Source organism: Anguilla anguilla, chromosome 10, assembly GCF_013347855.1.
Source record: "Anguilla anguilla isolate fAngAng1 chromosome 10, fAngAng1.pri, whole genome shotgun sequence".
In the NCBI taxonomy this organism is placed as follows: Eukaryota; Metazoa; Chordata; class Actinopteri; order Anguilliformes; family Anguillidae; genus Anguilla; species Anguilla anguilla.
The window spans coordinates 11,486,648-11,513,570 of record NC_049210.1 but is presented as its reverse complement, the minus strand read 5'-3'; the positions used below and the strand labels follow the sequence as shown (position 1 = coordinate 11,513,570).

General features: G+C 43.2%; 2 protein-coding genes across 3 annotated transcripts in view; both read right to left on the bottom strand.

Moving 5' to 3' along the window:
• LOC118207028 (anthrax toxin receptor 1-like) overlaps nt 1–11,015 on the bottom strand; it is a 40,145-nt gene extending 29,130 nt beyond the window's left edge. The window contains exons 1-4 of one of the 2 annotated variants that reach the window (XM_035380283.1): nt 10,940–11,015; nt 9,796–10,229; nt 2,121–2,192; nt 1,353–1,424 (exon numbers count right to left, since the gene is read on the bottom strand). In XM_035380283.1, the coding sequence (XP_035236174.1) occupies nt 1,353–1,424; nt 2,121–2,192; nt 9,796–9,950 (299 nt within the window). In that variant the 5' untranslated portion in view covers nt 9,951–10,229; nt 10,940–11,015. Of the gene's footprint in view, nt 1–1,352; nt 1,425–2,120; nt 2,193–9,795; nt 10,444–10,939 lie in introns of those variants that run through there. The other variant, XM_035380282.1, reaches the window with a different exon arrangement.
• Nucleotides 11,016–11,762: 747 nt separating this feature from the next.
• piwil2 (piwi-like RNA-mediated gene silencing 2) lies at nt 11,763–22,966 on the bottom strand. The gene is made up of 23 exons (XM_035380280.1): nt 22,854–22,966; nt 21,339–21,827; nt 21,159–21,258; nt 20,847–20,937; nt 19,962–20,183; nt 19,489–19,599; nt 19,217–19,334; nt 18,581–18,705; nt 17,612–17,692; nt 17,398–17,511; nt 16,800–16,988; nt 16,480–16,564; nt 16,116–16,205; nt 15,772–15,912; nt 15,364–15,477; nt 14,806–14,994; nt 14,030–14,131; nt 13,566–13,682; nt 13,271–13,359; nt 13,048–13,153; nt 12,677–12,930; nt 12,450–12,557; nt 11,763–12,123 (listed from the first exon to the last, which is right to left on the bottom strand). Exons 2-23 carry the CDS (start codon nt 21,819–21,821, stop codon nt 11,967–11,969), a joined length of 3,186 nt encoding a protein of 1,061 aa, XP_035236171.1. The 5' UTR covers nt 21,822–21,827; nt 22,854–22,966; the 3' UTR covers nt 11,763–11,966.
• Nucleotides 22,967–26,923: the final 3,957 nt, after the last annotated feature.

Here is a 26,923-nt window from a genome sequence, read left to right as displayed (position 1 = left end):
TTCCTCCTGCTATGTTTATTAGTCAGTGTGCTTTCACGACCAACCCAGCAGGAAGGAGGACACTACACATATTATTCTTATTACAACGAGTTTCCATGAAACACAAGTAAAAGTAACCTCATAAGCAAAAGCAATTAGGATAAGAGATTCAAACATTACAGTAATTAGCCTAAATATTACATACTGTATTTTGTCCAGTTCATGTCATTTATATGAATACATTGATAATGCAGTCTTGAGTGTAAATTTAGTTTGTCACTTCACTCAGTACTAAACATATTACAGTACTGTGATGTCAGCAGCTGAACCGTCCTACTATTCACTATGCAAGTGAGGGTTCACACTTATGTAGTTATGGAAAAAGTGACAGGATTCCTATCGTAAGCTCAGACATTCACGTATTAAAATCTACCATGAAGGGTAACATTAAAACTAATACTTTGAAGACTAATCAAAGTTTTTTAATTAAATCTCTGTCCAAGAAAGGCTTTGTGGATTTCAGGTCCTGTGAACTATCAAAAGTCTTTGATCCATTTTAACATTACAGAAATAGCTCACACTATGGAATTGTTGCCAATTAAGGCTTCACAGCACCACCTTGCATTTCAATGTGCATCAGAATCTGTTTCATGCAGAACTTTAAATGGTATGCTGCTCAGTAGGCAACACTGACCAAATTATGTGGTCATGACAAAATAATTAGTGTATGTGCATCATATCATATTTACTTTAAAGAGTGTAGTTAAAATTGATAAAGGGTTGTATGAGAAGTCCGTGAAAATAAGTATCAATCAATCAATCAAAATGTATTTCTATAGTATATATATCATTATATACATTATATATAGAAAATGTATTTCTTCATACACAGATGCAGTCCAGTGTGCTTTACATAAATAAAAGCAAAAGTATGATTTTCTGAAAGGTTATCAATAGTAGAATCACAATGGATTGCTAGTATAAAGAGAGCAGGTGTAAATGTCTACTACTAATGCTTCATTCCTTGCTAATTTTAAGCCTCAGCAGAAAGCTCAATTGTTTAAGATGTTCTTTATGTAAATATTGTTGCTTTTACCCTCTGTTCCAGTTATTATCCACTTATTTGATCAACCCTTTTTTTCTACATATGTTGTCTTTTTTCCTATAAATAAAGTTTGTTATGATTATTACTGCATCTTCATAAAAAACCTTGGGACCTCTCGTGTGATGTTAAAACAGATGTCAGACATTTCAGAAGAAGGCACAAATCATCGAAAAAAAACTGCGGAGCTGATGGCCAGGAGATTGAAGGCTTCCTCGCTCGAGCTCGCCGAAAGTGGCTGAACGCTCGCGGCGTGTGAACTTTGACTCACCGATCCTCCGTAAGCCTCATGAGGATCCTGCCCTCGGTGGAGAAGACGATGAAGGACATTCGCAGCTGCGGACTGGAGCGGGGAAAGAGAAACAGCGAGCCTTAGGGCCGATACACAAACAGTGGCTCAGGGCCCACTGGCTGTAGCGTACGCGCAGTTGTCTTGACATACGCTAAACACATTTCCAAACTGTACTTCGACATTTGTCCAAGTCTGCAAGCCCCACAATGAAGGACAATGCAGAAAGGCTTAAAAAAAACTGAAGTGTAAGTAGTCAGAGGCAACTGACTTGGGAAATAGTATGGTCCCAAAATCTTTGTGTGGGGCAGGAGTTCAGGATTTTGACTCGACCGGGCCCTCTGGAGCACTATAATAAAGCTTCTGGGGATTGGCATGTTTGTCTTCAGAGTGAATCATCTGGAGTTGCAGCTCCAGCGCAGGAAGGCCTACTGTGGTCTGTTTATTATTATTTCTTGCACTACATGTTTGTCAATATGGATCCACAGCAAGTTTATTCACGAGCGAACATATTTTCAGGCATTAATTAGCGCACAAGTGTTCCTACACTTTGAAATATCATAAATCAGCTTTAGCTGTAAACAACATTGTTGTAATTGCATCTAATATCTGTTCCTCCACAAAAAAACATTCAATTCAGTACAAAACAAAAATCAGACACGGCACTCCAAACCTCTCAATAGATATTGTTCACCTAATTTGGTTCTGTAATACATTTCAGGTCCACTTTGTTTGAAATGTCTTTATTACCTTATGAACTTATGAGCCAGGTGTTCAACAAAGTGATAGATTTCAGTCCAGTGGTGCTGCACACTCCCAGATCTGTGGAGAGAAGGTACACCCGAAGGGTTAGAGGAGAAGTCAGGGGGTGTCACAGGGCACGCATAGAGGAATACCTGAGAGCATTCACAAAAAACAATGCTAGTAGAGCGGAGGTCAGCCAAAGAGCCTGTGATGGTGCTCGTGGCATTGTGAAGATTCATTGGCAGAGAGTAAATGAAATCAATTTCTCTCATTTTACCTCCCACATGAGTGCCCTTCACAGTCACTCGTGGGCAGGAAAGTGTCCACTAAAATTAAAATTCACTGGGTGCATTTATACCCACAGGAAAGGGGGGGGGGGGGGCGACAGATGGCTGAAATCTGCACTATACATCTGGAGTTTGGTGATGCTCTGGTCATTCTTCTGAGCTTTGTGGCTTGCAATTTGGGAATGCCAAGTCTTTCTGAGAAGACAACAGCAACATCAAAACATCAAATTGTCAAATGCCCAAATGCCCGCCTCCCCCCCCCCCCACCCCCCGTCTTTCTGAGACATATGTGTGTTATTGTGTGTTTCTCTCGCTCCCTCTCTCTGAGTGTATGTGTGTGTGCGTACAGTATAAGTGTGTGTGTGTGTGTGTGTGTGTGTGTCTTGCTTCTCTGCTACTGTCCTCAGCTGGCCTTGGGCAGCATGCTTAACTGTAATTCCTCTTGGAATAAGTTATGACCCAAGCTCATCCAAGAAGCAGGTGACTCATCCTCGAAAACAGTACTGTAAACACACCACACACAAATATTGGGCCTTTTCTTTCCTACCGAAACTTTTCACTGAGTTCAGCTTCCTTTGCTGTGCTTTTTCAGTCTCTCACAGTATAATATGTTCTGTAGCCCCACAGACATGGCATCTGTGTTCATCCCATCATAGTCCCCACGGTCTGGCTCATCTGTCTTCTTCTGAGCTCACTGTCAGAGAGTGCAGTCATGCATCAGGTCACTATGTGAGACTAACTCAGACAACTGTTTTAGGTGCCTGTATAATCTGCAGAACACTCGCCATCCCTGAAACGCACACAACCATATATTTCTATTAACTTCACAATTCATCTTCACATGAACGGACTTTATTCATTTTCCTTTAGACTTCCTTTAGGGTGTCTCAGTGCCAGAGGTGGGTGTACTCTTTTTTGTGGCAAACACATGGTAAGTCTGCTGTGGGTGTTATAAGGAAAATGGAAAAGACATTATTGGAGAGGCGCACAATTGCATAAGGGCGATTCAGTAAAGCCAGTTAGTCCCTGTGTCACTGCATGCACAATCTTCAGGATCCTCATCGACACAAATATACCCCCCAGCCACTCTTCTCCTCAGTGACAATGGCCGCTTGTTCTGCACAAGTCTTCTCAACCCCTCTTTCCCACTGGGAAATATTCAGGAATTCTAGAATGTTCACGGTCTGAATTCTAGAAATTTGCAGCTGTCTCCGAGCGACACAAAAGCATGTAACAAAGTGCAAATGCCTCCTACAAAAGGCAGTGCTTAAAGCTTTACTGGATAATCATCAATAATAGCAATCTTACGAGCTAAATATACACCATATGACCAAAAGTATCACCCCTTGGGCTGGGACTATTTTTCATGGTTTGGGCTAGGCCCCTTAGTTTCAGGGAAGGTAAGTCTTAATCCTACAGCATACAATTATATTCTAGATGATTCTGTGCTTCCCCAACAGTTTGGGGAAGGCCCTTTCCTGTTTCAGCATGGCAATGTCCCTGGGCGCACATCAAGTGTGTAAGTAAATGAATTTGTTGAGAATGGTGTGGAAGAACTTGACTGGCCTGCACAAAGCTCTGACCTCAACCCCATCCAACACCTTTGGGATCAGTTGGAACTGTGAGCCAGGCCTAATTGCCCAATCAGTGCCCAACCTCTCTAATGCTCTTCTGGTTGAATGTAGGCAAATCCCTGCAGCAATGCTCCAACATCTAGTATACACCCTTCTCAGAAGAGTGAAGCAGCAAAGGGTGGACCAACTCCATACTAATGTCCATAATTTTGGATGAGATATTGGATGCCAGGTGTCCACATACTTTTGGCCATGTAGTGTATTTCTACCCACAATATAATGAGCAAGTGATCTCATCTTCATGACCGACCATGACATACATCACTTTTCCCATTAAAAAAGTAATTGCTGTTAATTACTTTATAATGCACTCCAAGTAATCATGCTCGGATTGCGTCAATCCATAAAGATCTGACTCTGATCCAAGTTTTGAACAGGGCTAGACTAGGCGTGTAAATTTATCAGTGACCAGGTCAAAGAAGGGACATTATGTCTGCTCTCAACTAAGATGGAAAAATAAGGCCAGGCTGAAGGCTATTAAATTTATTAAATGCTTCCTCAATTACAGCCCCCCCTTTTTCCCCAGTTCAGAGTAACTAATTGTCCCTCTCTCGTTACCACTGTGTCACCCACAGGTCGAACAAAGAGTGTTGCAGTTGCTCTTAGATTCTCTTGCCTGTGTGCCACTGACTATTTTACATACTCACAGGCCACCCAGTGCTGAAGGAGACTGCTAGTACCAGTTGCAGGCAAAGTATTGGTCGACAAGAACTGACTAGGCCTGTTGGCAGCATCTGGCGGGTTTTTGGGAGGGGCAAATACTGCGGTAATCCGAGTAACCCCTAGTGACTTAAATCCACCCATAAAATCCATTTTCTGTGTTGTGCGGTGGATCGAATTCAATCTTATAAACACTGGAACAACTTAGTGTACATTTCAAAATGTATTCCATTCTCGGACAGCAGATGTAAAGTCATTTCCCACCATAAACACAGCACCTTGTCATTAGGGAACAGAGGTTTGGATGGGGGGGGGGGGGGGGGGGGGGGTATGAAATGAGCCTGGTGAACGGGTGTTTTTTTTTGGAGGGTAATGAGCAGTCTGGGACAGGAAATAGGGGCATCATTACCCAGCAGACTTTTTGCTTTTTGGGGGATGGGGGGAACAACCCACTTGTCTGACCCAGTTGGATAATATCGGCATTTCTGTTGTACATAGCACCAATTAAGCTTTTTAATCAGTTACTGCAGTTATTCATCGTCATAACTTAGCATAACTTTAAAACTTTTTTTTAAGCTGTTTACTGAAATAATTTCCTTGTAGATGTCCAAGAACAATTTTAGAAGTTATTCAGATTACAGTGTCTGAGGTCCCATCAACCTCAAAGGCTTTCAGTCAACTGAAGTCAATTCCCAGTCTAGAATCAGTCACTCACTAGTAATCACAATCAATCAAACAACAGCAGAACAAGCAAAGAACTAGATGAATACCTTTTTTTACTGGATTTTTTTAAAATACATTTTTTAGTGTTTTAATTGCATGTGCAGCGGTATAATGGAACGTATAATGCAACACAAGATGGCGCAACTGTGTAAAGTTGTAGTGTGCGGACTTGGAGGTATGAGAGAGTTAAGTAGATTTGTTCATTTTACAGTATATGGCTTTATTAAAGTTATATTGACTACCAGTGTACAGGCAACCTACTTAATATTAATAGCATATCAGTATATGGGTTTAATTTTTTACATACAAAACTGTAGTTGTAAGCAGAAAATTAAAAGAATAAGAAGGAAAGATCCAGCCAAAAATAGTGCTTTGCATGCTGTCACATGCAAACCAATAATAATAAGCATCACAGAAAGGAGGACTAGATTACTCCAAGCTGTTCTCAACGTGACTCCCTCTCCACTTTCCCATCCTTTTCCGACACACACACACACACACACACACACACACGTTTCGCTTCACAGTCCGCGTGTCACTGTCGCGCCGCTCCTCTCCCATTGCCCTACTCTCTCTCTCTCTGAGCTTCCTCCTTCCTTGTGGCTGGGAAATGAGTCCCAGCTCTGGGGCCGCGGCCAAAACGCCGGAGCTTTGGAACATCTGGGCCCAACGGTGAGAGGGTTCAGGAGACAGAAAGAGAAAGCAAGAGCAAAAAAGCGCTAAGCAGGGAGACGTTGAAGATACGGCACGTGCCAAGAGAAGGGGATACGGTAACGTGAAGGTCCATACATCAATGAGAATATTGGGAAAGAAAAATACAAGGATCAATAAATAGAGCGGCTTGGAGCCGAACAGACTGTACTTTTTAACTTCTCTGCTGATACAGCATTTTTGCTGCATGTTAGTGATCAGACGGAACTCTTGTTTTTCTACATCTTTTGTTCAACTAAAGAAAGAAAAGAATGGATATCAGATAACACAACTGTTCTGTCACATATTGCAAATGTATTATTCCTTTGCACAAATGTTCATATGGCATTTGGCTACATACAGCCTTTTAATAAACAGAGAAGCCTTTTTCCTAAACAGAGAAGCAGACAGAGAGAAAGAGAAGCTGTTGAAAGCTTTTTTTAACAGCTGTCAATAAAGAATGTAAATCAGCATTGAGAAAATGGAAACAAGCACAGAAGAAATCCAAAAATAAAAATAAAAATACACCCGACAAGCAGTCCTCGCCAAGATGCTTCTTTACCACTTGCCCACTCATTTAACATTCAAAAGCATTAAAAAACAGTATTAGCGCACAATTATTCATTATTCATACATGGAAGCCAAGCTACATTTTGCATATAAATCACAATCTCTGGCTAACAGACTACATTTTTTCAAGACTATAGAAATAGACTTAATCTGCTATGAAAATTCAACGGTAAAAGGAAAAAGGAAGAGAGCAGAGAGAGAGAGAGAGAGAGAGAGGGAGAGAAAGAGCCATAAAACTGCAGTGACCCAGACATTACATAAGGATAATTACACCAATACTCTTCACTGTCCAAACCAATACTCCAATCTACAATTTGCCATCTGCTCGCCAAACCCCTGTCATAAATGTGGGAATCATCCACAGACAAGAGCCAATTTTTGTTTACCACTCTTTATCTCATCTCATTTAAGAGATCAAGACTTTAACAAACAATTCCCTCATAAAAGACACACAATGAATGTGGAAACAAGAGCCCATGCTGTAGTGCATTGTGTACAACACTATGCATCCACACACAAAGAGAGCAATTCACATGACCAGTCTCCAGTAGTCATGCTTGCTTTGAGCAATGTGACTTGAAAGCCATGCACATGTAATGCACAAAATGATTTTTAAAAATTTCAGAAACCAGAAATAGTTAAATAAAGATACGTTAGTCAAGGGTTAGGTGATCAGGTGAATTGTGTGCACTGGAGGACACTTCCAGGTTCAATGAAGACAGTAAAAACATCCATTTTTAAAATAGTTTTCTACATTATTTTAGTCGTCTTCCAGCTCATACCGCAAGATAGACACAATCTACAAATGGGAGATTCTCCTCACTTTTTCATACTGTGTGTCACACATCGCACAATCTCCTTCCTTCCCTTTCACACAGGATCTCACAGATCTGCGTCTCGATCTCACAACCGAGTGCTCGAGTTTCCATTCGGTTTAGTGCAGCGCAGCCACAGAAATGTCCGCCCGAGGCGGCCGGTCGGAGTCACGGTAACTGGAAAATCCATCTGCGCGTTTGCGTAAGCAGCCGCGGGGACGGCGAAGGGGAGGGGGTGGGGGGCCTAATTGTGCAGAAGCAGAGCCGCGCAGCTGCTTTTCCTCACCCGGTACAGACTCAGACACGGGCACTGGTTTCCATCCCCTCACTGCGTTGCATCAGATTTAGGTGGGCAATGCAGAATAACACTGCATGGGAATACGGTCTATCATTCAGCAGCACAGTGGTACAGACGACAGCCATATGAACCAGACAACACAGAGCTCTTCGGTTCAGTCAGCATAGGGGTTTTAGCTCTATCTCTTTTCTAGAATTGTGCACCACAACCTGTGTACATTTTTGCACAGATTTCTGAAAAATAGGACAATAGCAAGAGTGTCCTTCAGGGAAAGAGCTTATTGAAGTGACACCGCAAGAGTCCGGTCAGCAGAACCTTGTAGAATCTCACAATATTTTGATACCAATAAGACAAAAGCTGTGTGAAAGAGCTCATTTTTGTCTACAGGCAACACTGGCTTAAAGCAAGTGAGGAAGAATCTTTGCAGCCACTCAGTGCAGGTAAAGGGTAAAACAGCATTTTCAAGCCAAAGAAAAAGTACCTGCTTTCTAGGAGTTGCTAGAGTGCCTTACAGAGAGTTAGTTCCAGCAAGATAACAAATGGTCCTCAGAGTCACAACAGGGAGAGGAAATATAGAAAGACTGGCAGAAATACAATTTTTCAACATTTGAATGTAAAAAATGGAAATTAGAAACAATAAATATGGCTGTTTTGATGAGTTTTAAAGTCATGGTGCATGTAAGTGATTCACCACCTGTGTCAAAGGTTTGTTCTGGAGCCATGAGGAAGAATTTTTTTTTTAAACTGACAAACACAAGGATTTCTATGGCAGTGAACTGCTCCAGAACTCAAAGGAATGACTGGGGCTGGATTTAAAATCTGTACATCTCATTCAGGAATCCAGGTCAGTGATAGGCTTGAACATACTGTAGACTGACTGATGCCTTCCAAGGAAAACACTAACTCAATTCCAGCTTCACCCCCCCCCCCCCCCCCCACTGTTTTGTGGAGGCCGCAAATGAGGCATCAGGCCTGGTGCTGCTTGTGTTCGTCACTAGCACACCAGGGGGAGCTGTTGAAGTTTGAAGCCAACAAACAGCCCCCCTCCCTCCCCCCCACTGCCCCGTTAACCTACTTATTGATGCACCCTTCCTCCTCACCAAAATCTACAATTCATATCATATTATCGTAAGTCACATAACAATAGCCAGACAGCTTTTTAATCAATTTGGAGGAAATATACAGGATATGCTGTTAATTGTTCTATAGAATTGTAATAGATCATTTAGAAGTCAAATAGTTGATTGTGTCTACTGAAACTACAACCCATACATGTACAATACTATGAATACCAAACTCCCAGACTCACAGGAGCCTTTCTGTCTGTAAAAGAATAACTCCAATCGGAAACATCATTAAGGACATCCACTGCAAACAAAATCCACCTGTGACTCATCTTCAGGGCACAAATACTTTAGCTCATCTGAAGGACTTGTGTTGGTGTACAGCACGACTGAAAAGGAATGCTTAGGTTTGCATGCCCAGTAATATCCTGTAATAACCACAATTCATTTGTTCTACTGCAGCGCAACACCACACATCTGCTATTAGTCTAAAAATCAAAAGAACTAAGAATGACAAGGAAATGGCAGGAAGACATTTTCAGACATCTACCTGCCAGTCAAAATGCATGGTACAAAAATCCAAAAGAACTCAGCTGTGTCCATCCTAACAAAAGACAGTCGTGGACTGCAGCTTCAACTTACTGATCGACTGTAGGTTTCACCAGACAGAGCAGAGTTGTACCAATAAAGCAAGCATCAACTCCCAGGACAGCAGTTCAGCCTTTGCAGATAATTTCAAAATTCAACCAAACCGTTTCAGATTCGACAGACAATGATAAGTCAAATTATAAAGTGCTAAAAGCTGCGATGCATCAGGATTGTGGGACCTAAGACCGCTTCCGTGAGATGGAGCGGCATACTGACAGTTTACCGACAACTGTGCACCCCAGAGATCCTGAGAGATAGGAGATGAGTACAGGTAAGAGGATGTAGAACTTACTTGTCCAACACGAAGTAGAGGTCAAATCCTCCATAGCAGGAGGCTCGATCTTTAGCCTTGTCCTTGGTCGGCTCCATGCTGCCCACTGCCAACAGCACCAGCATGGCACAAAGCCTTGCTGAAAACCATGCCCCCGTGGACCCGCCGGCAGACATTATTCCAGAGGACAAAAAAAAAACAAACAAAAAAAAACAGAAGAAAATTGACCCCGGGAAAAAAAGTGAAGAAGAAGAAGCAGGAATTTTTTCTTCTTTTTGCCGCTGTGACAGTATTCCCCTATTGTTTTGCCGTCTTCCGATTCCAAAAAACAGGGATCAGCAGTTTGACGCAGAAGATGGGCAGGATCAGGATATCCTTCAGGGCTCAGTAGTGGTCCAACAATGCGAGAGTAGAGATGCTGCGATCCCAGGCAGTCTGGACTAAATCAGGGGGTGCTGAGCAGAGGCAGAGGCAGAGTCTCACTCACTCACTCATGCACATGCATGCACCTTTACACATACAAACTCCATATGTTGCTTTTGCTTCTTATTTCTCGTGCATGTGGGGTGCAGAATGTATGCTTCTTCCAGACAGCTGCACCATGGGTTCTGTCATTGTGTCTTAGAGCCTCAAACTATTTCCTAACTTTCAGCTGTTTTTTTTCCCCCTTCTGTTCTTTTTTTATTGGTTTAAGAGGTCTGAAGCTATAGAGACAGAGGGCTGGGAAACAAAGCAATACGTTTGTGGTTCCAGCACCACCTGGTGGTGAAATTCATTTAATGCATATACACTGAAGTGGACTGGATGTTTTTCCATTCAAGGGATTGTCAAATAATAGCATGTGACTCTGGGACTGAACAAAGTGCGAAGTAGCTGAAATACTACTATCCATATTTATGATTATTTCATCACAATTTTTGCTAGCTAGTAAGTCATAATCAACATGTATCTATTGTAACACACTCATCTATTTTAGCTGCTTTTGCATTACACAATGCATTTCTGCTGTTTGTAGCAAGTTGCTACTAGCCTACTGTCTAAGTGTCTATTCAACTGTATTTTGGAGTTAAAATACTTCCCAACTCTGGCAGTGGACAGAGACCTAATACAAGTTGCCATCTTGGGATATCTGTGTGTGTGATCTGTGAGATATCGTGTGTGTCACCTTCATCGGGCCTCCTTGTTCTTCCGAAGAAACCAAGTTTACCACGTGCTCTTTAAAAGCAAACAGCATCCACAATTCTCTCAAGACGTCCATGTTTGACCATCGTTTGTCTTCCGGGTTTGATGCGATGCTGTTTAGCGGCCGTCATTAAGCCAGCAAGTGTTAGCAGCATTAATATATTGGCCTCTAGCTATTTTTGTAAACAACGTAAGTTTTCTGCATGTGATACAGTCTGTGATTCTTATGCAGTTCCGTGTTACTTACGGTTACAAAGTCCAAGAGCATTGGATCGTCTTGTACGTAGCTTCTCGTCAAGATGATAGCTACGTTGGAGAGATTGGGTTGGTCATTGATAGCTAATGAGCAGCTGAGAACGGTCGATGAAGTTCTCAGCTACCGTGATGTTTGTTGCCAGTTTACTAAAGTCATTTTCGATTAAGCAAGAGAGTTGTATTAATTACAGCAAATTGAGCTTTTGCTTTTTAAGCTTTGTAGTTTCATTATTCTACAAAATATTGCTTTGGTTAAAAGTTAGATAGCGTTAGTTAGCTACATGGCATCACTTAAAGAAATGCAAGCACCGTAAGAGTCGGGAAGTGTATGGTTGTGCACTGCAAATGGTCTGTCTTTGAAAACTATGAGTTATTCTAGGTCTGTAAGAACAGGAATAAGTAAAGACTCTAGAACAATATCTAGTCCTTCACCGAGCAAACCTTTGCATTTTTCAGCATCAGCCCAATGCTATGACAAAATTATGGCCAATGTGCCAATGTGTTGATCTGATGACCACATACTGAAGATGAATAAAGATGTCAGTCAAGACTTTAAAGGAAAAGTTGTTTAATTCACACCAACAGAGTTACAACTGCAGCTGTTAGATATAAAAATAAATAAAGGAATACTGTTATGACTGAATAACCAAAACGTAACATTTAACAAACTTGTGTTCTGAGAGTTGACCATGTTGTGGCTGTACGCCATAAAACAGGTTAAAGGCAGGATACAGCCTCTCAGGTCAACCTGCTGTTTAGAGAAAGAACAGCTTATCTGAGAGCTGGATCGCGGGCTCAGAGTGCAGGTACTGGCCCGACAGGAAGGCCAGTTTGTGGGCGTATTTGCAGGGTGCGGGCACGCGGATGGTGCCTGGCCAGTTCCAGTACATGTGGCACATCTTGAAGGTCAATCTGAAAAGAGCGGAGAGCGTTTCAATCAGCGTTTGCTCGTCAAGTCGAATGTATCCGTTTTCCCTCTGATCCGACTTAAGACTAGGCCACTTCATTTCACTTCTGTACGTGTGAAACAATGTTCAAAATGTTTTCCTTCTGTTCAACCCGAGGAAGTTGCATGTTGAAAGTTCTCTGAAGTATATGGAAAGCCAAAGATGGTTACTGTGGATATTTCAGGTAGCAGTGCAGCGCACATGCATAATTCAACAGAGGTAAACAAAGGTCACGTGATGACTTCCCTCATCCTTTAGGAGAAGCAAATGTGTTTCAACGGTAGGGCTCACCTTTGCAAATGGTCAGGAGTAAGGTTGGCTGTGTTATACACAGAGATGTAATGCGTCGGCAAGCCGCAGCCCTGGCGAATGTGATGAGCCATTAGGAAGAAATCCACCCTGTACGGCGAGGAGAAAAGCCTTCAATTCAGCACAAATGAAGCGGCTGAAGCAGAGAGGATTGCGGGCATGAAGACCACGGCAGTTTGAGCCCCTGCCCTGAGCTCGCGAGTACTAACCATTCCCTGTTGGTGACCGTGTGGTCGAGGACGGTCCCGGGAGGGGGGGTCCCGAAGCGCTCGTCGCAGCAGGAGTACAGCGTGGTGCTGATCCTCTTCTGGACCACGATGAACGCCAGTTTGGGCTCGTAGTTGGGGAACGTCTCGAAGCACTTGAGCAGCTGTGGGATCTCAAATTTTTCCACAGTTGGAAGCTGGCCGTCTGAGACACCGTCCCGATACACCACAATCTTCTCCGGGAAGGTGTGATTCAACTGACAGGGCAAAATGCACCAGAACTGATTATCCAGAGAATGAAATCACACTCAAAAAACCTGATACAGCTGCACAACCGGCATGTCTCACTCAAGGTGAATGAGCGAATGACTTACCTCGTAGTACTTCTGTAAGGCTGCAAGCAGGCACACCCTGAAGCCGTTGATTATCTCCTCATTGGGCATCTGGAATGCCACTCTTGAATACCATCTTGTCAGTGAACTGCGGATAGGGGAAAAAACACAGAATAAAGGATTTTTAAAAATAGCTTATTTTACAACATTGGACACAAATGTTTTGTTTGACTGGGAAAAGTGTTTCACATCCTCAATGAACTACCTGTTCAGACTTGCCACAAAGCCCATGACTGATCGGTTCTTCTTGCTTGTGTCATGATGGACATCGACTCCAATCACCATTAGTTGTTTCTGTCAAGAAGAGAAACAAAGGAGTAATGTCTTAGGCGAAAATTGTCCACTGAATCTCATGTCTGAATTCAGGATAATGGAACATGGTGTCGAAGGCTAAGAATTTGAACACTGTACCATGCATGCACATAGCACACGCCTAAGAAGGACACTACTGTGTTTTGTAGGAGCTCACAGAGACCCAAATGTATTTAAAGATTACTCACCAGTGGGACATTCACAGTCCACAGCTCCCCTCCCAGCTTGCAGTTCATCTGCAGCAGGATCTTTTGGGCGATACTTCTCAGTTTTTGCGGTTGGGAAATGGTCCGGACATTTATGGCCTACATTAATGCAAACCACGGTTAAAAATAGTTATTAATAATTAAGTTAAGGCTCACATTAAAGGCATACTATGCAGGATTTTTAGCCTTCCTGCATTCCTGTGTTTACAATCAAAGAAGTCTCCTCTGATGAAATACAGGCAGAGGAGAATTGATTCAGCAAATGTGTGCATAGGCAGTGATTGCCAGTGCACCAGGGGGGTATTTCACGAAGCACGATTAACAGAGTTAGCTGGATAAGCAGATGCTATTTTTTCCCCCAACAGTTGTCAGTACCAATACACAGCAGACACACAGGGGCAGAGACCTCCAGGCCCCAGTGCACTTCAGCGGCTGGAGATACAGACCTGAGAGGGGACAGGGCTCTGCACACAGCACAGCTTCTTGATGGCGCTGTACAGGTCGTCTCTGTTGCCCGTCATAATGCACACTACCATCTGGAGGTTGGGCTGGACAGAGAATGAGGGGAAAAGGTTTCAAAGGGACATTAAAGGTCTGTTCACATCATCAGAAAGGCAACAAAAGAAATGTATAGGTTCCCAGGAATGTTTTTTTTTAATCATCATTGCGATATGAATTTCTAAGATAAAAATGGTTAGGGTATCAGAATTATAAATATAAGTACAAGCCATTTCAACCCTATCAACCTCACTCTGCAACGCAATCCTTTTTCAACGTAATTCTATCAGTAAAGCCTAATTTACTTTCCAAAAGTGACATTTTAAACTTTATATTTAATATATTTAAGTATACCATTTCAATGAGCCTCAAATGTAGAAAAATAAGCCAAGGTCTGCAATTGACAGTTGTACAAGGACCTAGATTTACCATTGTTTCTTAATTTCACCCGTCATTTCCCTGAGCAGTATGAGCACCGAAGAGCTGGCGACATTGTTAATTCGGGACGAGACTACTCATATATCGCGCATTCTTTAATTCCCATAGTGAATTTTATAAATCCATGTTGTCCCCAGTGCAAACACAACCACCGACCACACGCACTCCTCATTCTCCCAGCCTCTGTCCACACCCCTGCCCACTAATAAAAATGTTCTAGGGGAAACACCGAGTATGTGTTCACAAGCGTGTAAGCACAGGGACACCCAGGCGGGAAGCTGCTCACCTCGCTGGTCAGCTGGGAGTGGATGCTCTTGACGTAAGTTTCGGTGCGATCGTCTCTCAGCTCCACGCGGATTGGTCGGTCCAGTCGTAGCCCCATAGGCCCTGCCACCTTCCCAAAGGTGGCCACCAGCTCCTCTGCCTGCTCGGCACAGCGCCGCGGGTAGAACACGGCCCAGCAGTTCAGGGGAATCTAAGAGCAGCATATAGGGCAAGGGCAACACGGTCCATTCAACACGACTGGGTTTTGGACAGCGCAATATATCGTCTGAAACAGCTTTAGGGGAGAGTGTAGGGATGTCAGGATAATCTCTATCATACACATTCTGGCACAGTCTTTCAATGTACTTTTCCACAAAACATCGTCAAGCAAATGTAATTCCGCAACAACAGTGATACGTGGTCACACAATTTTCACTACCACTACTCCATTACAAAGTTCCCCACAAGTTTTAAGTACTCTGGCCTGCACAGCATCAAGATTGGTGATATACAACCGACACTACGTGAGCTGTGCCTCTGGCAGCTGAGCACTTGGGTCCAGCTCTAGTTCCACACTCACACAGCTGATGGAAGCATCCCTGACTACCTCCCTGGACCAGCTGACATCAGCGGTCGTGACGAAGGAGGCCGACTGCATGCAGATAGTCTCCATGGGCAGGGTCCGTCCTTGAGTCTGCCAGGACAGAGAATACAGTCGCCTTTTATCGTATAAGTATATGCCATTTTTCCTGTCCAGAAAATAGCGGACAGTGTATCTGAGAAGGCATGAAGCACGTGGCCCCATATTTAAAACTCTAATTTAGAAGACAGAGGCCAGGACATCAGTCTACAAGCTGGATATGATTTTTACAAACCTCACAGTTTCATCCCCAACTGTCATTCTCGGGCAGCACGTTTCACATTGGCTGTTTTAAGAGGCTTCACAGACATAGCGAAAGCCGTGCTTTGTGTGGGGGCACGGACTCACCACCAGGATGTTGTTGCCGATGTCCAGGCCCCAGCGTGCCAGCTCGGTCAGGGCCTCCTTGTTCGAGTTGATGTTCTGGAGCAACTGCTTCAGCGAGTGGGTGTGCTGTTCCCCGCTCACGTTGATGTGCATCGTCAGATCCTGAGGGGCCGCACACACACACACACACACACACACACACAGCTCACAGAGAACCACAAAAACGCTGTTTCCACTTTTTAAATGACATCAGAAATCACATTGTTCATACGGATAATTACTACGTGCGAAAGCCTCTGTAATTCCATTTGTAATACAAATGTACTGAACACAATTTATGATGCAAATACAATAAAATATCATGCCTTCATTGCCCGGAAGTCCTTCCTCATTTTGTCAGGGATTCCAGTCATGAAGGAGAGCTCTGGAAGGAGAAGGATTTCTCCAGTAATCACCTGTTGAAGAGACACGCAGCTAACCCAAAGGTTTTTTTAAAAAAGGCTACATTACAACTGCTGAATATATCTAAAAAATAATAGGTCAACGGGAACAGCAATGTTTGAAGTTACAAATGGATGTAATAGATTAGAATTGTTAAATGTATCAAAATCATATCAGCACTCAGCTTTTAAAATACACTTATACAATAAAACACACAAATCATAACTGTATCTGTGAGAACTCACCTATCACTTGAAGTGGGAAAAAAAAACTTCAGAAATAGTTTACCTTTCCCCTTGGCTTTGACCTCTCTTTGGGCCTGTGCACAAGCAGAGGCTGGTCCACCTCTTTTATGGTAATCCCATAGTTTTTGCTGTTAAAACGAAGAGCGTATCTAGTTACATCTACGCTACGTGCTAAAGAGTGTTTCCAAATGGAAAAAGCAAATCACAACTGGAGGTGTATAGTATTTCACAATATGGCCATGAAGGTGAAAGTTAAAACAGTGGACAGGTCCAACCCATTTTACAATCATCCTGTTTTTAGAATGAAGTATATAGTACCTTGTCTAACCCAAAGCTTCAGCACAGATATCAAAGTGCAGGTACCTGTAGTAATCCAGAAAGGAGATCTGTGACCCGTCCGCCATGGTGAAGGTGTCCTTCGGGGACTTGGCCCACTCGATGTCGTCGATGCGGTAGGTGCGGTTGTTGTAGCGGGTGAGGACGATGCTGCCGATCAGCTCCTTGGTGCACTCGTCCTGGAAGCTCTCCCTGCTCTTCTCGTAGATCACGTTCCTGCCGGTACGGTTAAGAGAGAAAGCCAGCGCTGACTACCCTTCCCCCCCCCCGCAGGGCCTCGTGCTGACAATTCACGCAGAGATCTACTTAGCGCACAGCGGTGAAACAAGCGTGAGCGTTCTTCATGCTAGCAAGATGAGTCGCTAAAACAAAACCCCAATCCGAAACAAAATCCAAATGAAAGTGTTTGGGTCAAACTTTTTAAATAAAATAACCTTGTATGGGCCACCAATCAGGTGTGCATTGTGCATAGAAGTCTGGAGTACATTTTCAAATATACTTCAGATTCATGGCAAGCTCCAATCAAAAGACAGCTGGAAGGTGAACTGCAGATAATTATTCAGTGGGGCGCCCCCTGGTGCCCTTTGATACTGAACCGTGGTGGATGCTGGCTGAGTGAACTCACATGACGTCCAGCACAGAGTCGTTGCGCAGAACCTTGTGGGACACGTCGGCAGACAGGTACAGGCCTCCGTCCGTGCGCTTCATGCACGTGGCGTAGCCCGGCCACACCTGCAGCCTGACCAAAAATGGAGAGGCTCAGTGGGGGGGGGGGACACCCCAGTGAAATGTGGCTGGACCAAAGGCTTTTCAGAATCTTGCAGCCTTTTTACGCTTACCTGTGCTTTCCGAGAATAACCGCACTTTTTGGGTCGTAGTGATTTCTTCCCACCAGTTTCAACCCCAAGATCTTCATGACTCTGCGCGACAAAATATGACAGGAGAGCAAATACTGACCGTATAGACTTAGCGCAGTTAAGGCTGCTGAACCTTAAGATGTTCATGTTCTTTCAGTTCTATGTAATGTTTAACTTGACAACACAGATTTGGCTTATTATCATTTGTTTTGTCTTTGAATTCTTCATTATCTACCAAACGGTAAGTTTAAGTGGCCATGTGTGCACACTTTTAACAATTAGGAGCCTAGTGACCTGAGTCTTCTATCAGTAAAATAATTTTTTAAAAGTATAAATATATATATATACATATATATATATATAGATATATATATATACACATATATACATATATATATATAATGTAATTGTTTGCAGCATAGCATACTATAAATGAGAGACTGTGGAATGCATAGCTATTCCTGACAATGTGGCTTTAGAGGGTAAATAATCCCCCGAAACATGAAAACCACTAATTAAGAAAAATGAAGTGCTCGTTAAAATTCTGGAATTGCAATTGTGGTCGGAAAAAAAATCAGCATAAACAGGGCCCCCCCCCAGGACCGAGTCTGAGAACCACTGATCTATACTAAATTTTTTTGTTATTGCTTGTATAATGCTTTAGAGAAAACAGCTTAAGACGGTTTCAAAAATCAGTAGACCATCTCCAAAATCAGCGCTCCGCTTCGCCTGAGGACAATCGGGATCTTCCACAGCTGTTGTTAGAGGTTGTTGTGCAAACCCGGCGATATCACACGTACAGAACAAAGAGATGATTTGAAAATGGCGGACACTGACGCGACTGTACCGCAGTGTTCCCACAACGCAGCCTGAGAGAGGCTCTCTCCTAAGGTCTCCCACCATCAGCGCTGAATGGTGTCCCTGGGCCCCCAATCCAGTCACATTACCCACCTCCTCAGCACCACGTTGTAGAATGGGATGCACAGGTCCGAGTTGGGCGGCAGGATTTTGGTCATCTGGATCTTGATCTCGATCTCCTGGTTGTCTGTGCGCCTTTCACTCTTCAGGTAAACCACCTGCACCGGAAACAGTACAGCTCAACTGGCACTACAACTTCCCAAACTACACACTGAAGAAGACTGTAGACTGTTCACTGTAGCCCATTGGTTCTCAGACCCAGTCCTGGAAACTGGTCCTGTTTATACTGTCACAGCTGGCTGAGCATGTGTTTAAGCAGATAAGCTATCGTGTTCAAATTCTGTGATTGCAACTGTGGCTGGAATGATAATCAGCATACACAGGGGTCCCCCAGGGCCGAGTTTGAGAACTACTGCTGTAGAAATTTCATTACAGCGTTATCAAACACAAACTGCTTTCATATTTCCTTGCATCAGAGTTAACTTCAATTGTTTGATTGGTGAATATGTTTAATCTGAAATTAAATTACTTGCACAGACAGTAGCACTTTGGGAAGCTGTTTCACGACTCAAAGCTAGGCTACGCCCTAAAGGGTGGAGAACTGAGACGGAGTGTGCATCACTTCACATGCTCTTAGTGTGGACTGCACAGATCTGAGGGGCAGCTGACCTCGTCCAGCCTGACAGGGAGGTAGAGGATGGAGCCGTCGAAGGCGATCACTTCCCCTGTGGTGGAGCGGTGGTCCTTCATCATCCCGAACCGCATGCCCATGGACTCCACATTCGGCCTGAACCACACGAGCACAGATTACTATTCGCCGCACGTGAGTTTGCACCACATGAACTTTTGCCTACGACATTTCATGCTGTGCCTAACAGCATTCTTCTACTTTTAGGTGGAGCCGCGGAAAGTAATGGCGAAAGCAAAGCTCCTACGCTCACGTGAACGTGACGTGGTACTGAAAGACTGCCTCGTTCTTGCAGCAGATTGGGATGTGGTTTGAGCCGATGTGCAGAGGGGTTCCTTTGGTGCCTCTCTTTTCCAGCGGCTCGCTGCAATTAAACAAAGATCAACAGAAGCGAGTCAACAGAAAATTCTAAACAAAGGCCGGCAATAACAAAGACCTCCCTAGGAGACAGAGAAGCGATGTTCACAACAGAGCGTGAGTGGAGCGGAGCTAATTTGACTGGGGCGTGGAGCGGGTTTCCAAAAGGACGGCGCGTCCGTCTTCTCTCTCGCTCCGCTATCTCTCACTTTTCTCTTTGAGCACGAGCAGGCCGAAAACTCAGCCCAGAAGGCCTACTCTGCTGCTTCCCCATTTACCCCGTAGCGAGCAATTAGCTAAATCTGCTCATTAGCTAAACTTGTTGAGCAGCGTACTTTAGAAAAGCTCGTCCGTGAGTACGAAACTTACTGTGGGGCCTCCATCTTGAGCTCTCCTTTGGGCACAGCGGGTGGGGGAGGGCTTCCTGCGGGCTTCGAGGTCTCTTTCATCACAGGCAGAGCGGGCTCAGGGAAAGGCGGGGCAGGCGATGGGAGGGTGGTGGGGGCAAGAAAAGGGGACGCACTGGGCCCCCTCCCCCAGCTCATGGGTGAAGGTGCGGCCCGCCCGACGCCCACCATCTGTCCCAGGACACTAGAAACACATGTCAAAATCAGGGCCTGCCTCTGCTGGCAATGGCAACCAATCCAGAACCTGTGATCACGGTTACAACACTATAGGCAGCTATAGTGCCTTTCAGAGATCCCAGTTTCCAAAAGAAGCAACAGAAAAGCTTGTAAATGTAATGACCAGAATTGCAGCAAAGGATTTTGGCCTTAATATGAGAATAAGACAGCATGAACTTGTTTGGTTCACAGCAAAATTATCTCATGTTATTGTTATTAAAAAACAGGGCTGGATACCTACGAGTGTAAAGATAAAAATCAACAATAAATGTGAAGTTAGCTTTTCAGTAAAATAATCATTGCTGCCACTATTAATAAATGAAAAGCTTTGTTCTTAACGGGGATTTGGCTCACAACTGATTACAATGGTATCTTAAAATTTCCATAACAATCAGAAAATGTCCCTAGACAAACCAAAGGGTAATTCATTCAACAATGATTTAAGTCAACATTGTTCAGGCAATGAACTGAGAACCATGGGGAGAAGCTCGACTAGCACGAATGCATAATTCATGTTAAAAGCTTCCTGGTGCGTTGCCACCGGAGACCCATTCAAACGGAGCGAGAGGTCAGGGCCTCAGTTACCCCGCAGGTACCCTGGGTGGACTGACATAGGGCCTTTGCTCCGTACCTTCCACGTCCCACCTCCTCCGCCCACCTCTCTCTCACGGGGGTCGCGGTTGATTTCAGCTCTGTGTCGGCGTCTCCGAACGCTCCCCGCCCTGTGTGGCGTGATGCAATAATCCAGTGGCTTCAGCACAAAAAGTCCAGGACTTGGAAAGCCCTCCATTTCAAAGAATCACGTAAGCACCTAGATATTTTACGGTTTTACATTGCCACTTCATCTTGATGAAATAAAGTTTTTTCAGTATAATTACTCTTTTTCAACTCCTTCAATTTTTGTCTGGAGTTACTTTTAATCTGGATTTGACTCTTGATTTACCTAGAGATGGCACTCCCCTCCCCCAGGAAGTCTTGACGGGCTCAATCCCCATCCCCCGAAACATGGACACCAATGATACTGAGGGGGCGGGCAATGGCACCTGTGAATCATACGACTCCAGTAAAGGCCAGGTGTGAGGCATATCAAAAGGAAGACAAATTGAGTGAAGATCAAACTCACCTGCTTTATGTTGGGGACTCCTTCCTCTTCTGCCTGCAGACCTGGCATATCTGTAGGGAGGTCTGTCACAGCACGCTGCTCCGGGGGGGCTTGTGGCCCAGGCTGCCCAAAACCAGTCACCTGGCTTGGAGGACGCGATTCACCCGAATGCCCAACACTCGGCTCAGTGGCGGAGAGGAGCAGCCCTCGGGCACGGCCCAACCCGCACTCTTGATCTGGCAAGGCCAGCCCCCGGGCAAACCCCACAGGGCGCTCCCCAACAGCGTACGGTGTCCCTCTGCCATACTGCAATGCAGGAGGGGGACCGGGTAAGGGCATGCCCCTAGCACGGCCATAGCCAGGCTCCTCGGGCAATGGCAGCCCCCGGGCACGACCTATAGCTGGTTCTTCTGGGAGCAGACCTCTGCCCCGTGCCTGCTGCTGCATCCATGGCATGCGGGGGGCACCGGGCAAGCCAGGAAACCGTGGCTTGTTTGGATCCATTTTTTTCTGAAAGGTGAAATATAATGGTCAACAAGGATGTGTTTTAAGACACTTACATGTACAGCACAGCCAGTGGGCTACCAGGTGCAGCTGTCAAACATGAACACCCTATAATCCTGTAATGGTGCAAATTTGGTCTATATGTGAGCAAATTAAATTATGTGGGAGAGCAACAGTGGCATGCGTTGAAAGAGTGTATTCATCTTCAAACTCTTGTACAGTTTTCTGTACAAAATTCTGAGGGAGTCCACATGCTGAAAGTGTGGACACCTTAGTCACTGAAACGGAACAGCTCGTTAAAATGAACACTTATTAGGCAAATGCAAAGAAAATACCAAAAAACCAAAACTACATGCTATACTAATTTAAGACAAAATCAATTTCATATGCGGTTCGATTTGCTTTCTATAACCTTTAACGTTACTAATCAAGAGACGGAAGAACTGCATTCCGAAATGTCACTGGGAGGCCGCTCAAGACTTCCCAATTCACTGGCTTAAGAAACAACTTCATAACTTCGCTGGTGTCTGTAATATTTGGCTACCTGTATAATGTTAACACTGCTATTAGCTGCTACGCTGTCGTCATAACTAACGGACTCGCGTAGATGTAACGTATCACATATGCAAACTTATCCAATTACGTTTGCTTGTGAGCTAGCAACAGCTATTGTGTAAAAATTGACCAGCGAGATTTTTTAATCCAATTTTGCGAAATTAACCGCCAATGAATAAAAGTCGACAATATATCGTATTATATTTTAATGAGATCAATCATAGCTAATGAAATCTCAAGTTTGTTTAGAAGAGCATGACTTTTTCTACCCCAAACACAAACCACAGCAATGATTCCCTTTTTCTAATTAGCCTGCTGGCTAGACAGCTGACCACGCACGCCTGGAAAACATTGCAGGAAAGTAAAAATTGGGAGTGCATTAGAGCAAAAAAACACATAAGATTGATGTTAACTGTCTTGGTAATTGTTATCTCGCTTGCACTGATTGACTTATTCGTTGGAGATACAGAACCTTACATTTTCTAAAAGTTGCCAGGCACGTCGATCTCAATAGCCTAAATGTCCTCATCAAACTTCATTATTGCGCAACAACGCATCAACAGAAAAGCCGGGAAACGGATAAGGAACCGCCTTTCGAAATGATTGGGTAGCTATTGGACATGCAACCAAAACGCGGTTTCATTCGGAATACGACAGTGGTTGGTTTTTTTGTCGATCAAATCGAAACGCGCATTCTTCCTCTTCGAATAATTCCACATGCAAAAAAATGGGAGAAAAATCCACGTGTTTGGGTTTGTAGGCAAAGATGGTTGTGAAATCGAAAACTTCAGATTTGTCCAACATATTTTCATTTAGGCTAATCATGTTCTGCTGCTGTAATTACTATTTTTTGGAAGGATAACCAACACGCACAACCTCTGTCCATTTCTGTTTCATACGGAAAGAAAAAAAATTAACTTAATCAAAGGCGAAAATACACTTTTATATTTTTCCACAATAGCCTACATTCTGTAGCCTAATGTCCAGCCTACTGCCGATGACATTCATTCTGCAGTGATCCCGAGACCTCTTCCGTTAATTTGTCGGCTATAAATGAATAAACCATACTTGATACTGATACTATTTGACATTAATGTTCCAGCTGCCAGATCTGTCAGTGAAAATAGGGACTTTAGAGGAGATGGTTAAACAGCAGTGTTCTCTTCAATGTTGAGCATTCATAGATCCTAGGCTACATAGGCTATTCCATTATTTAGCAGATACCATTACCATTTTTGACTTGCATATCATACATTTTTCATATCTATTCTTTCAGATCTTGTAGTCTGCATTGCGCAAGGGTACAACTGGAGTTACAGCCATCACGCCTAACTATATACCTCTTTCCCCATATGTTTTGTGAAAGAAAAATAAATCATTTAAAAAATAAAAATTCAAGCACAAACTAGGCCTAATGCAGTAATTTGACAGAAGTCTCTCAAGGAAAATTAAAACGAGGGCTCTAAATACATCCAAAAGAGGGAGCTACAGTCAAAGGGAACTAAATACAAAAAAGGGATGACATTCATTTATAGGCTATACCGGAAAGCTAAGGACACTTTAACTTAAAATTTAACTAATACATATTATTATTATTATTATTATTATTATTATTATTATTATTATTATTATTATTCATCCATCCATTTTTTATACCCGCTTATTCTGGGCAGGGTCACGCGGGCTGCGGGAGCGTATTCCAGCGTGCATGTTACAAGTATTATCGTTATTATTATTGCTGTTGTTGTTTCAACCAAGAAAATTACTTCAAATTAATTCAAGCTCATATCTGTAGTCCACTAGCAGAATGTAACTATCTAACACAATTTCAATATATCTGCTTGTTCTTTGCCTGCAGTTAAAATGACCTTGAAACTAAACTGTTATATCCAAGACCACCCCCCCCCCCCCCCCCCCCCCCCCCCGTATTTCATATGCTGGTGCAATTATCTCCCTTTCTTAAGATTCACATATTGTCCAGCTCCTGACCTATGTGTTAAACTGCCTTCAGTTATGAAGGGTACTGCACCATTGGCTAATTTCTTACATCACATGATTGTGGGGTAATCTTATTCTAGTTGTTCATGTGAGTTTTGTTTTGGCTTAGCTGTCTGGCATGCAATTTCATTTTCAGGGATCTTCTGTAATGCCAAGATATAAACCATATCATTAGTTAAATAGAGCAAATGGCAGAGATCAGAGAACCTGGAGATAATACGATTACCCAAATATGGACAGAGTGGCCTTAGTCTAAGTTCAATATATCTATATTCAGAAATTGCTGGGAATATTAATTTCCTTCAACACTTTTTTTGTCTTCTTCCAAAAATATAAAGCAGACAATCTTTAAAAGATGTAAACTAAAATCAGGTGAAACAATTAGCCTACATGACGAAGAACATTTGTACTACTATACAAGTCACTAGCCATTCCAACAGTGGATTTCTTCGTGAGGATATCATTGGTGAAATACTGACCTGAACAATGTTTTCTGAAATTGTTTTCTGAAAAGTATAGACATTATACTGTGCATGCTAATCTGTCATTAGTTATGCATTTGATTTCCCAATTTGTGCAGCCTATCAACCATCCCTTAAATTCATTAGTTAGTGCCAGCCTCGTTTTTCCTTAGGTGAACATTGGTTGTGTGATAAACCTGGCTACAATGATTTAACCCGCAGCCAGTATGCACTGCCGCTTCATGACAACCTTGCTTCATGCCCAGTTCAACTTTGGCTGACATGTTGTGGGTATGACACCCTCACAACAGTGCATCCGCAAGCATGCATTGAGCATATCATACTGGAAAATCTTTGAACATTGAGGAAAGTACCTCCATAGGCCTTTCTGTGTTCAATTCTGAAAGAATGCTTTTTCCTTTTTTATGATCAATTTTTTTTTCATTACAAAAAATGGGGGATCACCAGGGTAATTCCATTTAACAGTGTCAAGGTTATTTTGAACTTCAATCATTCCCCCACCTACTGCATACACCCTTTCCTCCCTGGGCTAACAAAAAAGCAGAACACAAGAAATAGAAATATGAATTGATAAACAAAATAGGGTAAAAAAAGGAGATTGTCACAAAGAGATGGCAAAGGGGCTATAAAGAAGGACAAAAAAACAAATCCTATTAAAGTTTAAGTTCACTGAGAGGGAAAACATAATGATGACAAAACATATGTATGAGTAATTCTGTTCTCCTTTAAGATTCCACAACAATGGCAGTCGGCAGCAGCCTTGGGGGTGACCTGAGAGACCTCACCCTCACTTACCTTTACCCCACACACAGTTCCAGATACCCTCTTGCCCCCACCCTACGCCCACAAGCTCAGGCTGACCACCCTCTCTCACCCATTCACCACCCTCCCCCCCACCCCCCATTTGGCAATCTTCCTATTCTCTACCCCATCTAGAGTGCAGACGGCTCTATGAAGAGCTTAACACCAACAGTTTTTATCATTTCTGAACAGCTGTTCAGTGTTAGCTTTGCATGGTATTATGGACCACAGATTCTTGACAACCCACCACAAGCCTGGCTTTTCTATTAGCTTTGGGTAACCTAATTCAAAGCATGGTTACTGTGGGAACTTAAAGCTAATCCATTTACTGTGGCTTCAATGCATTTCCCTCATAATTAGAATGCATTATACAATCTATCATACATATATTTTTAAAGTGCACCAATTGTTTCAAATGATATCCTCTGATGTAAATGTCATCACATATTTTTTAAAGAGTACTAATTGTTTCAAATGCTATCCACTGGTGCAAATGTCACAGTTACTTAAGGGAAGTATAAGCAGATAAGGCTACAAGCATGCATAAAAAAGGGAAACACAGAGGATACTTTGACGTCCATGACTTCCGCCACCACATCTACGCAATCTGTTTTTGTAGAGAACTGACTGAGGACAACTGTTCATCAGTGATGGTTTTCAAGCCATTGGTCTCCTTTATCTTCCAGTTACAGCCCAGCTATTGCTTCAGCACATCAGATACATTTTCCCAGACACATTTTATCCTCATGGGTTTCCACCTCCAGCTGGTTCTTCCAAGAACAACTGGCTCATTCCTGAGTAAATATTCACACGACCCCATCCTTTTACACAGTGTGTTGAAGGATTTAAACAGCAGTTTAATAATTCAAAGAAATCTTTCTGCTACTAACTCATTACATGACGTCATTTGTTGGTTCACTGGTTGTCTGTGTCCATGGCAACTTCATAGTTTGTCTTTTATACATTCATTTATGAATTTACTTCTCACAAATTTGCGCTCCCTTGTTTTGGAATTGGAATGACAAATTATACCCCTCGTGTCACTGTGGTGCCACCCACGTACAGAGCCCTGCAAATTAAGTATGTGCATTTTTCCGATGCACTCATCCACAAGCCAGGAACTGTTTTCCACAATAAAGGTCAAACACTACGAGAGAATTGTTGGCAGTCGAAGGAAAGGAATAATTCTCACTGATTTGAACTGGTGCTGTAGTGCGTGACCCACAGAACCCTGCCCAGCAGAAACTCATCCTCTGCTTATAAATT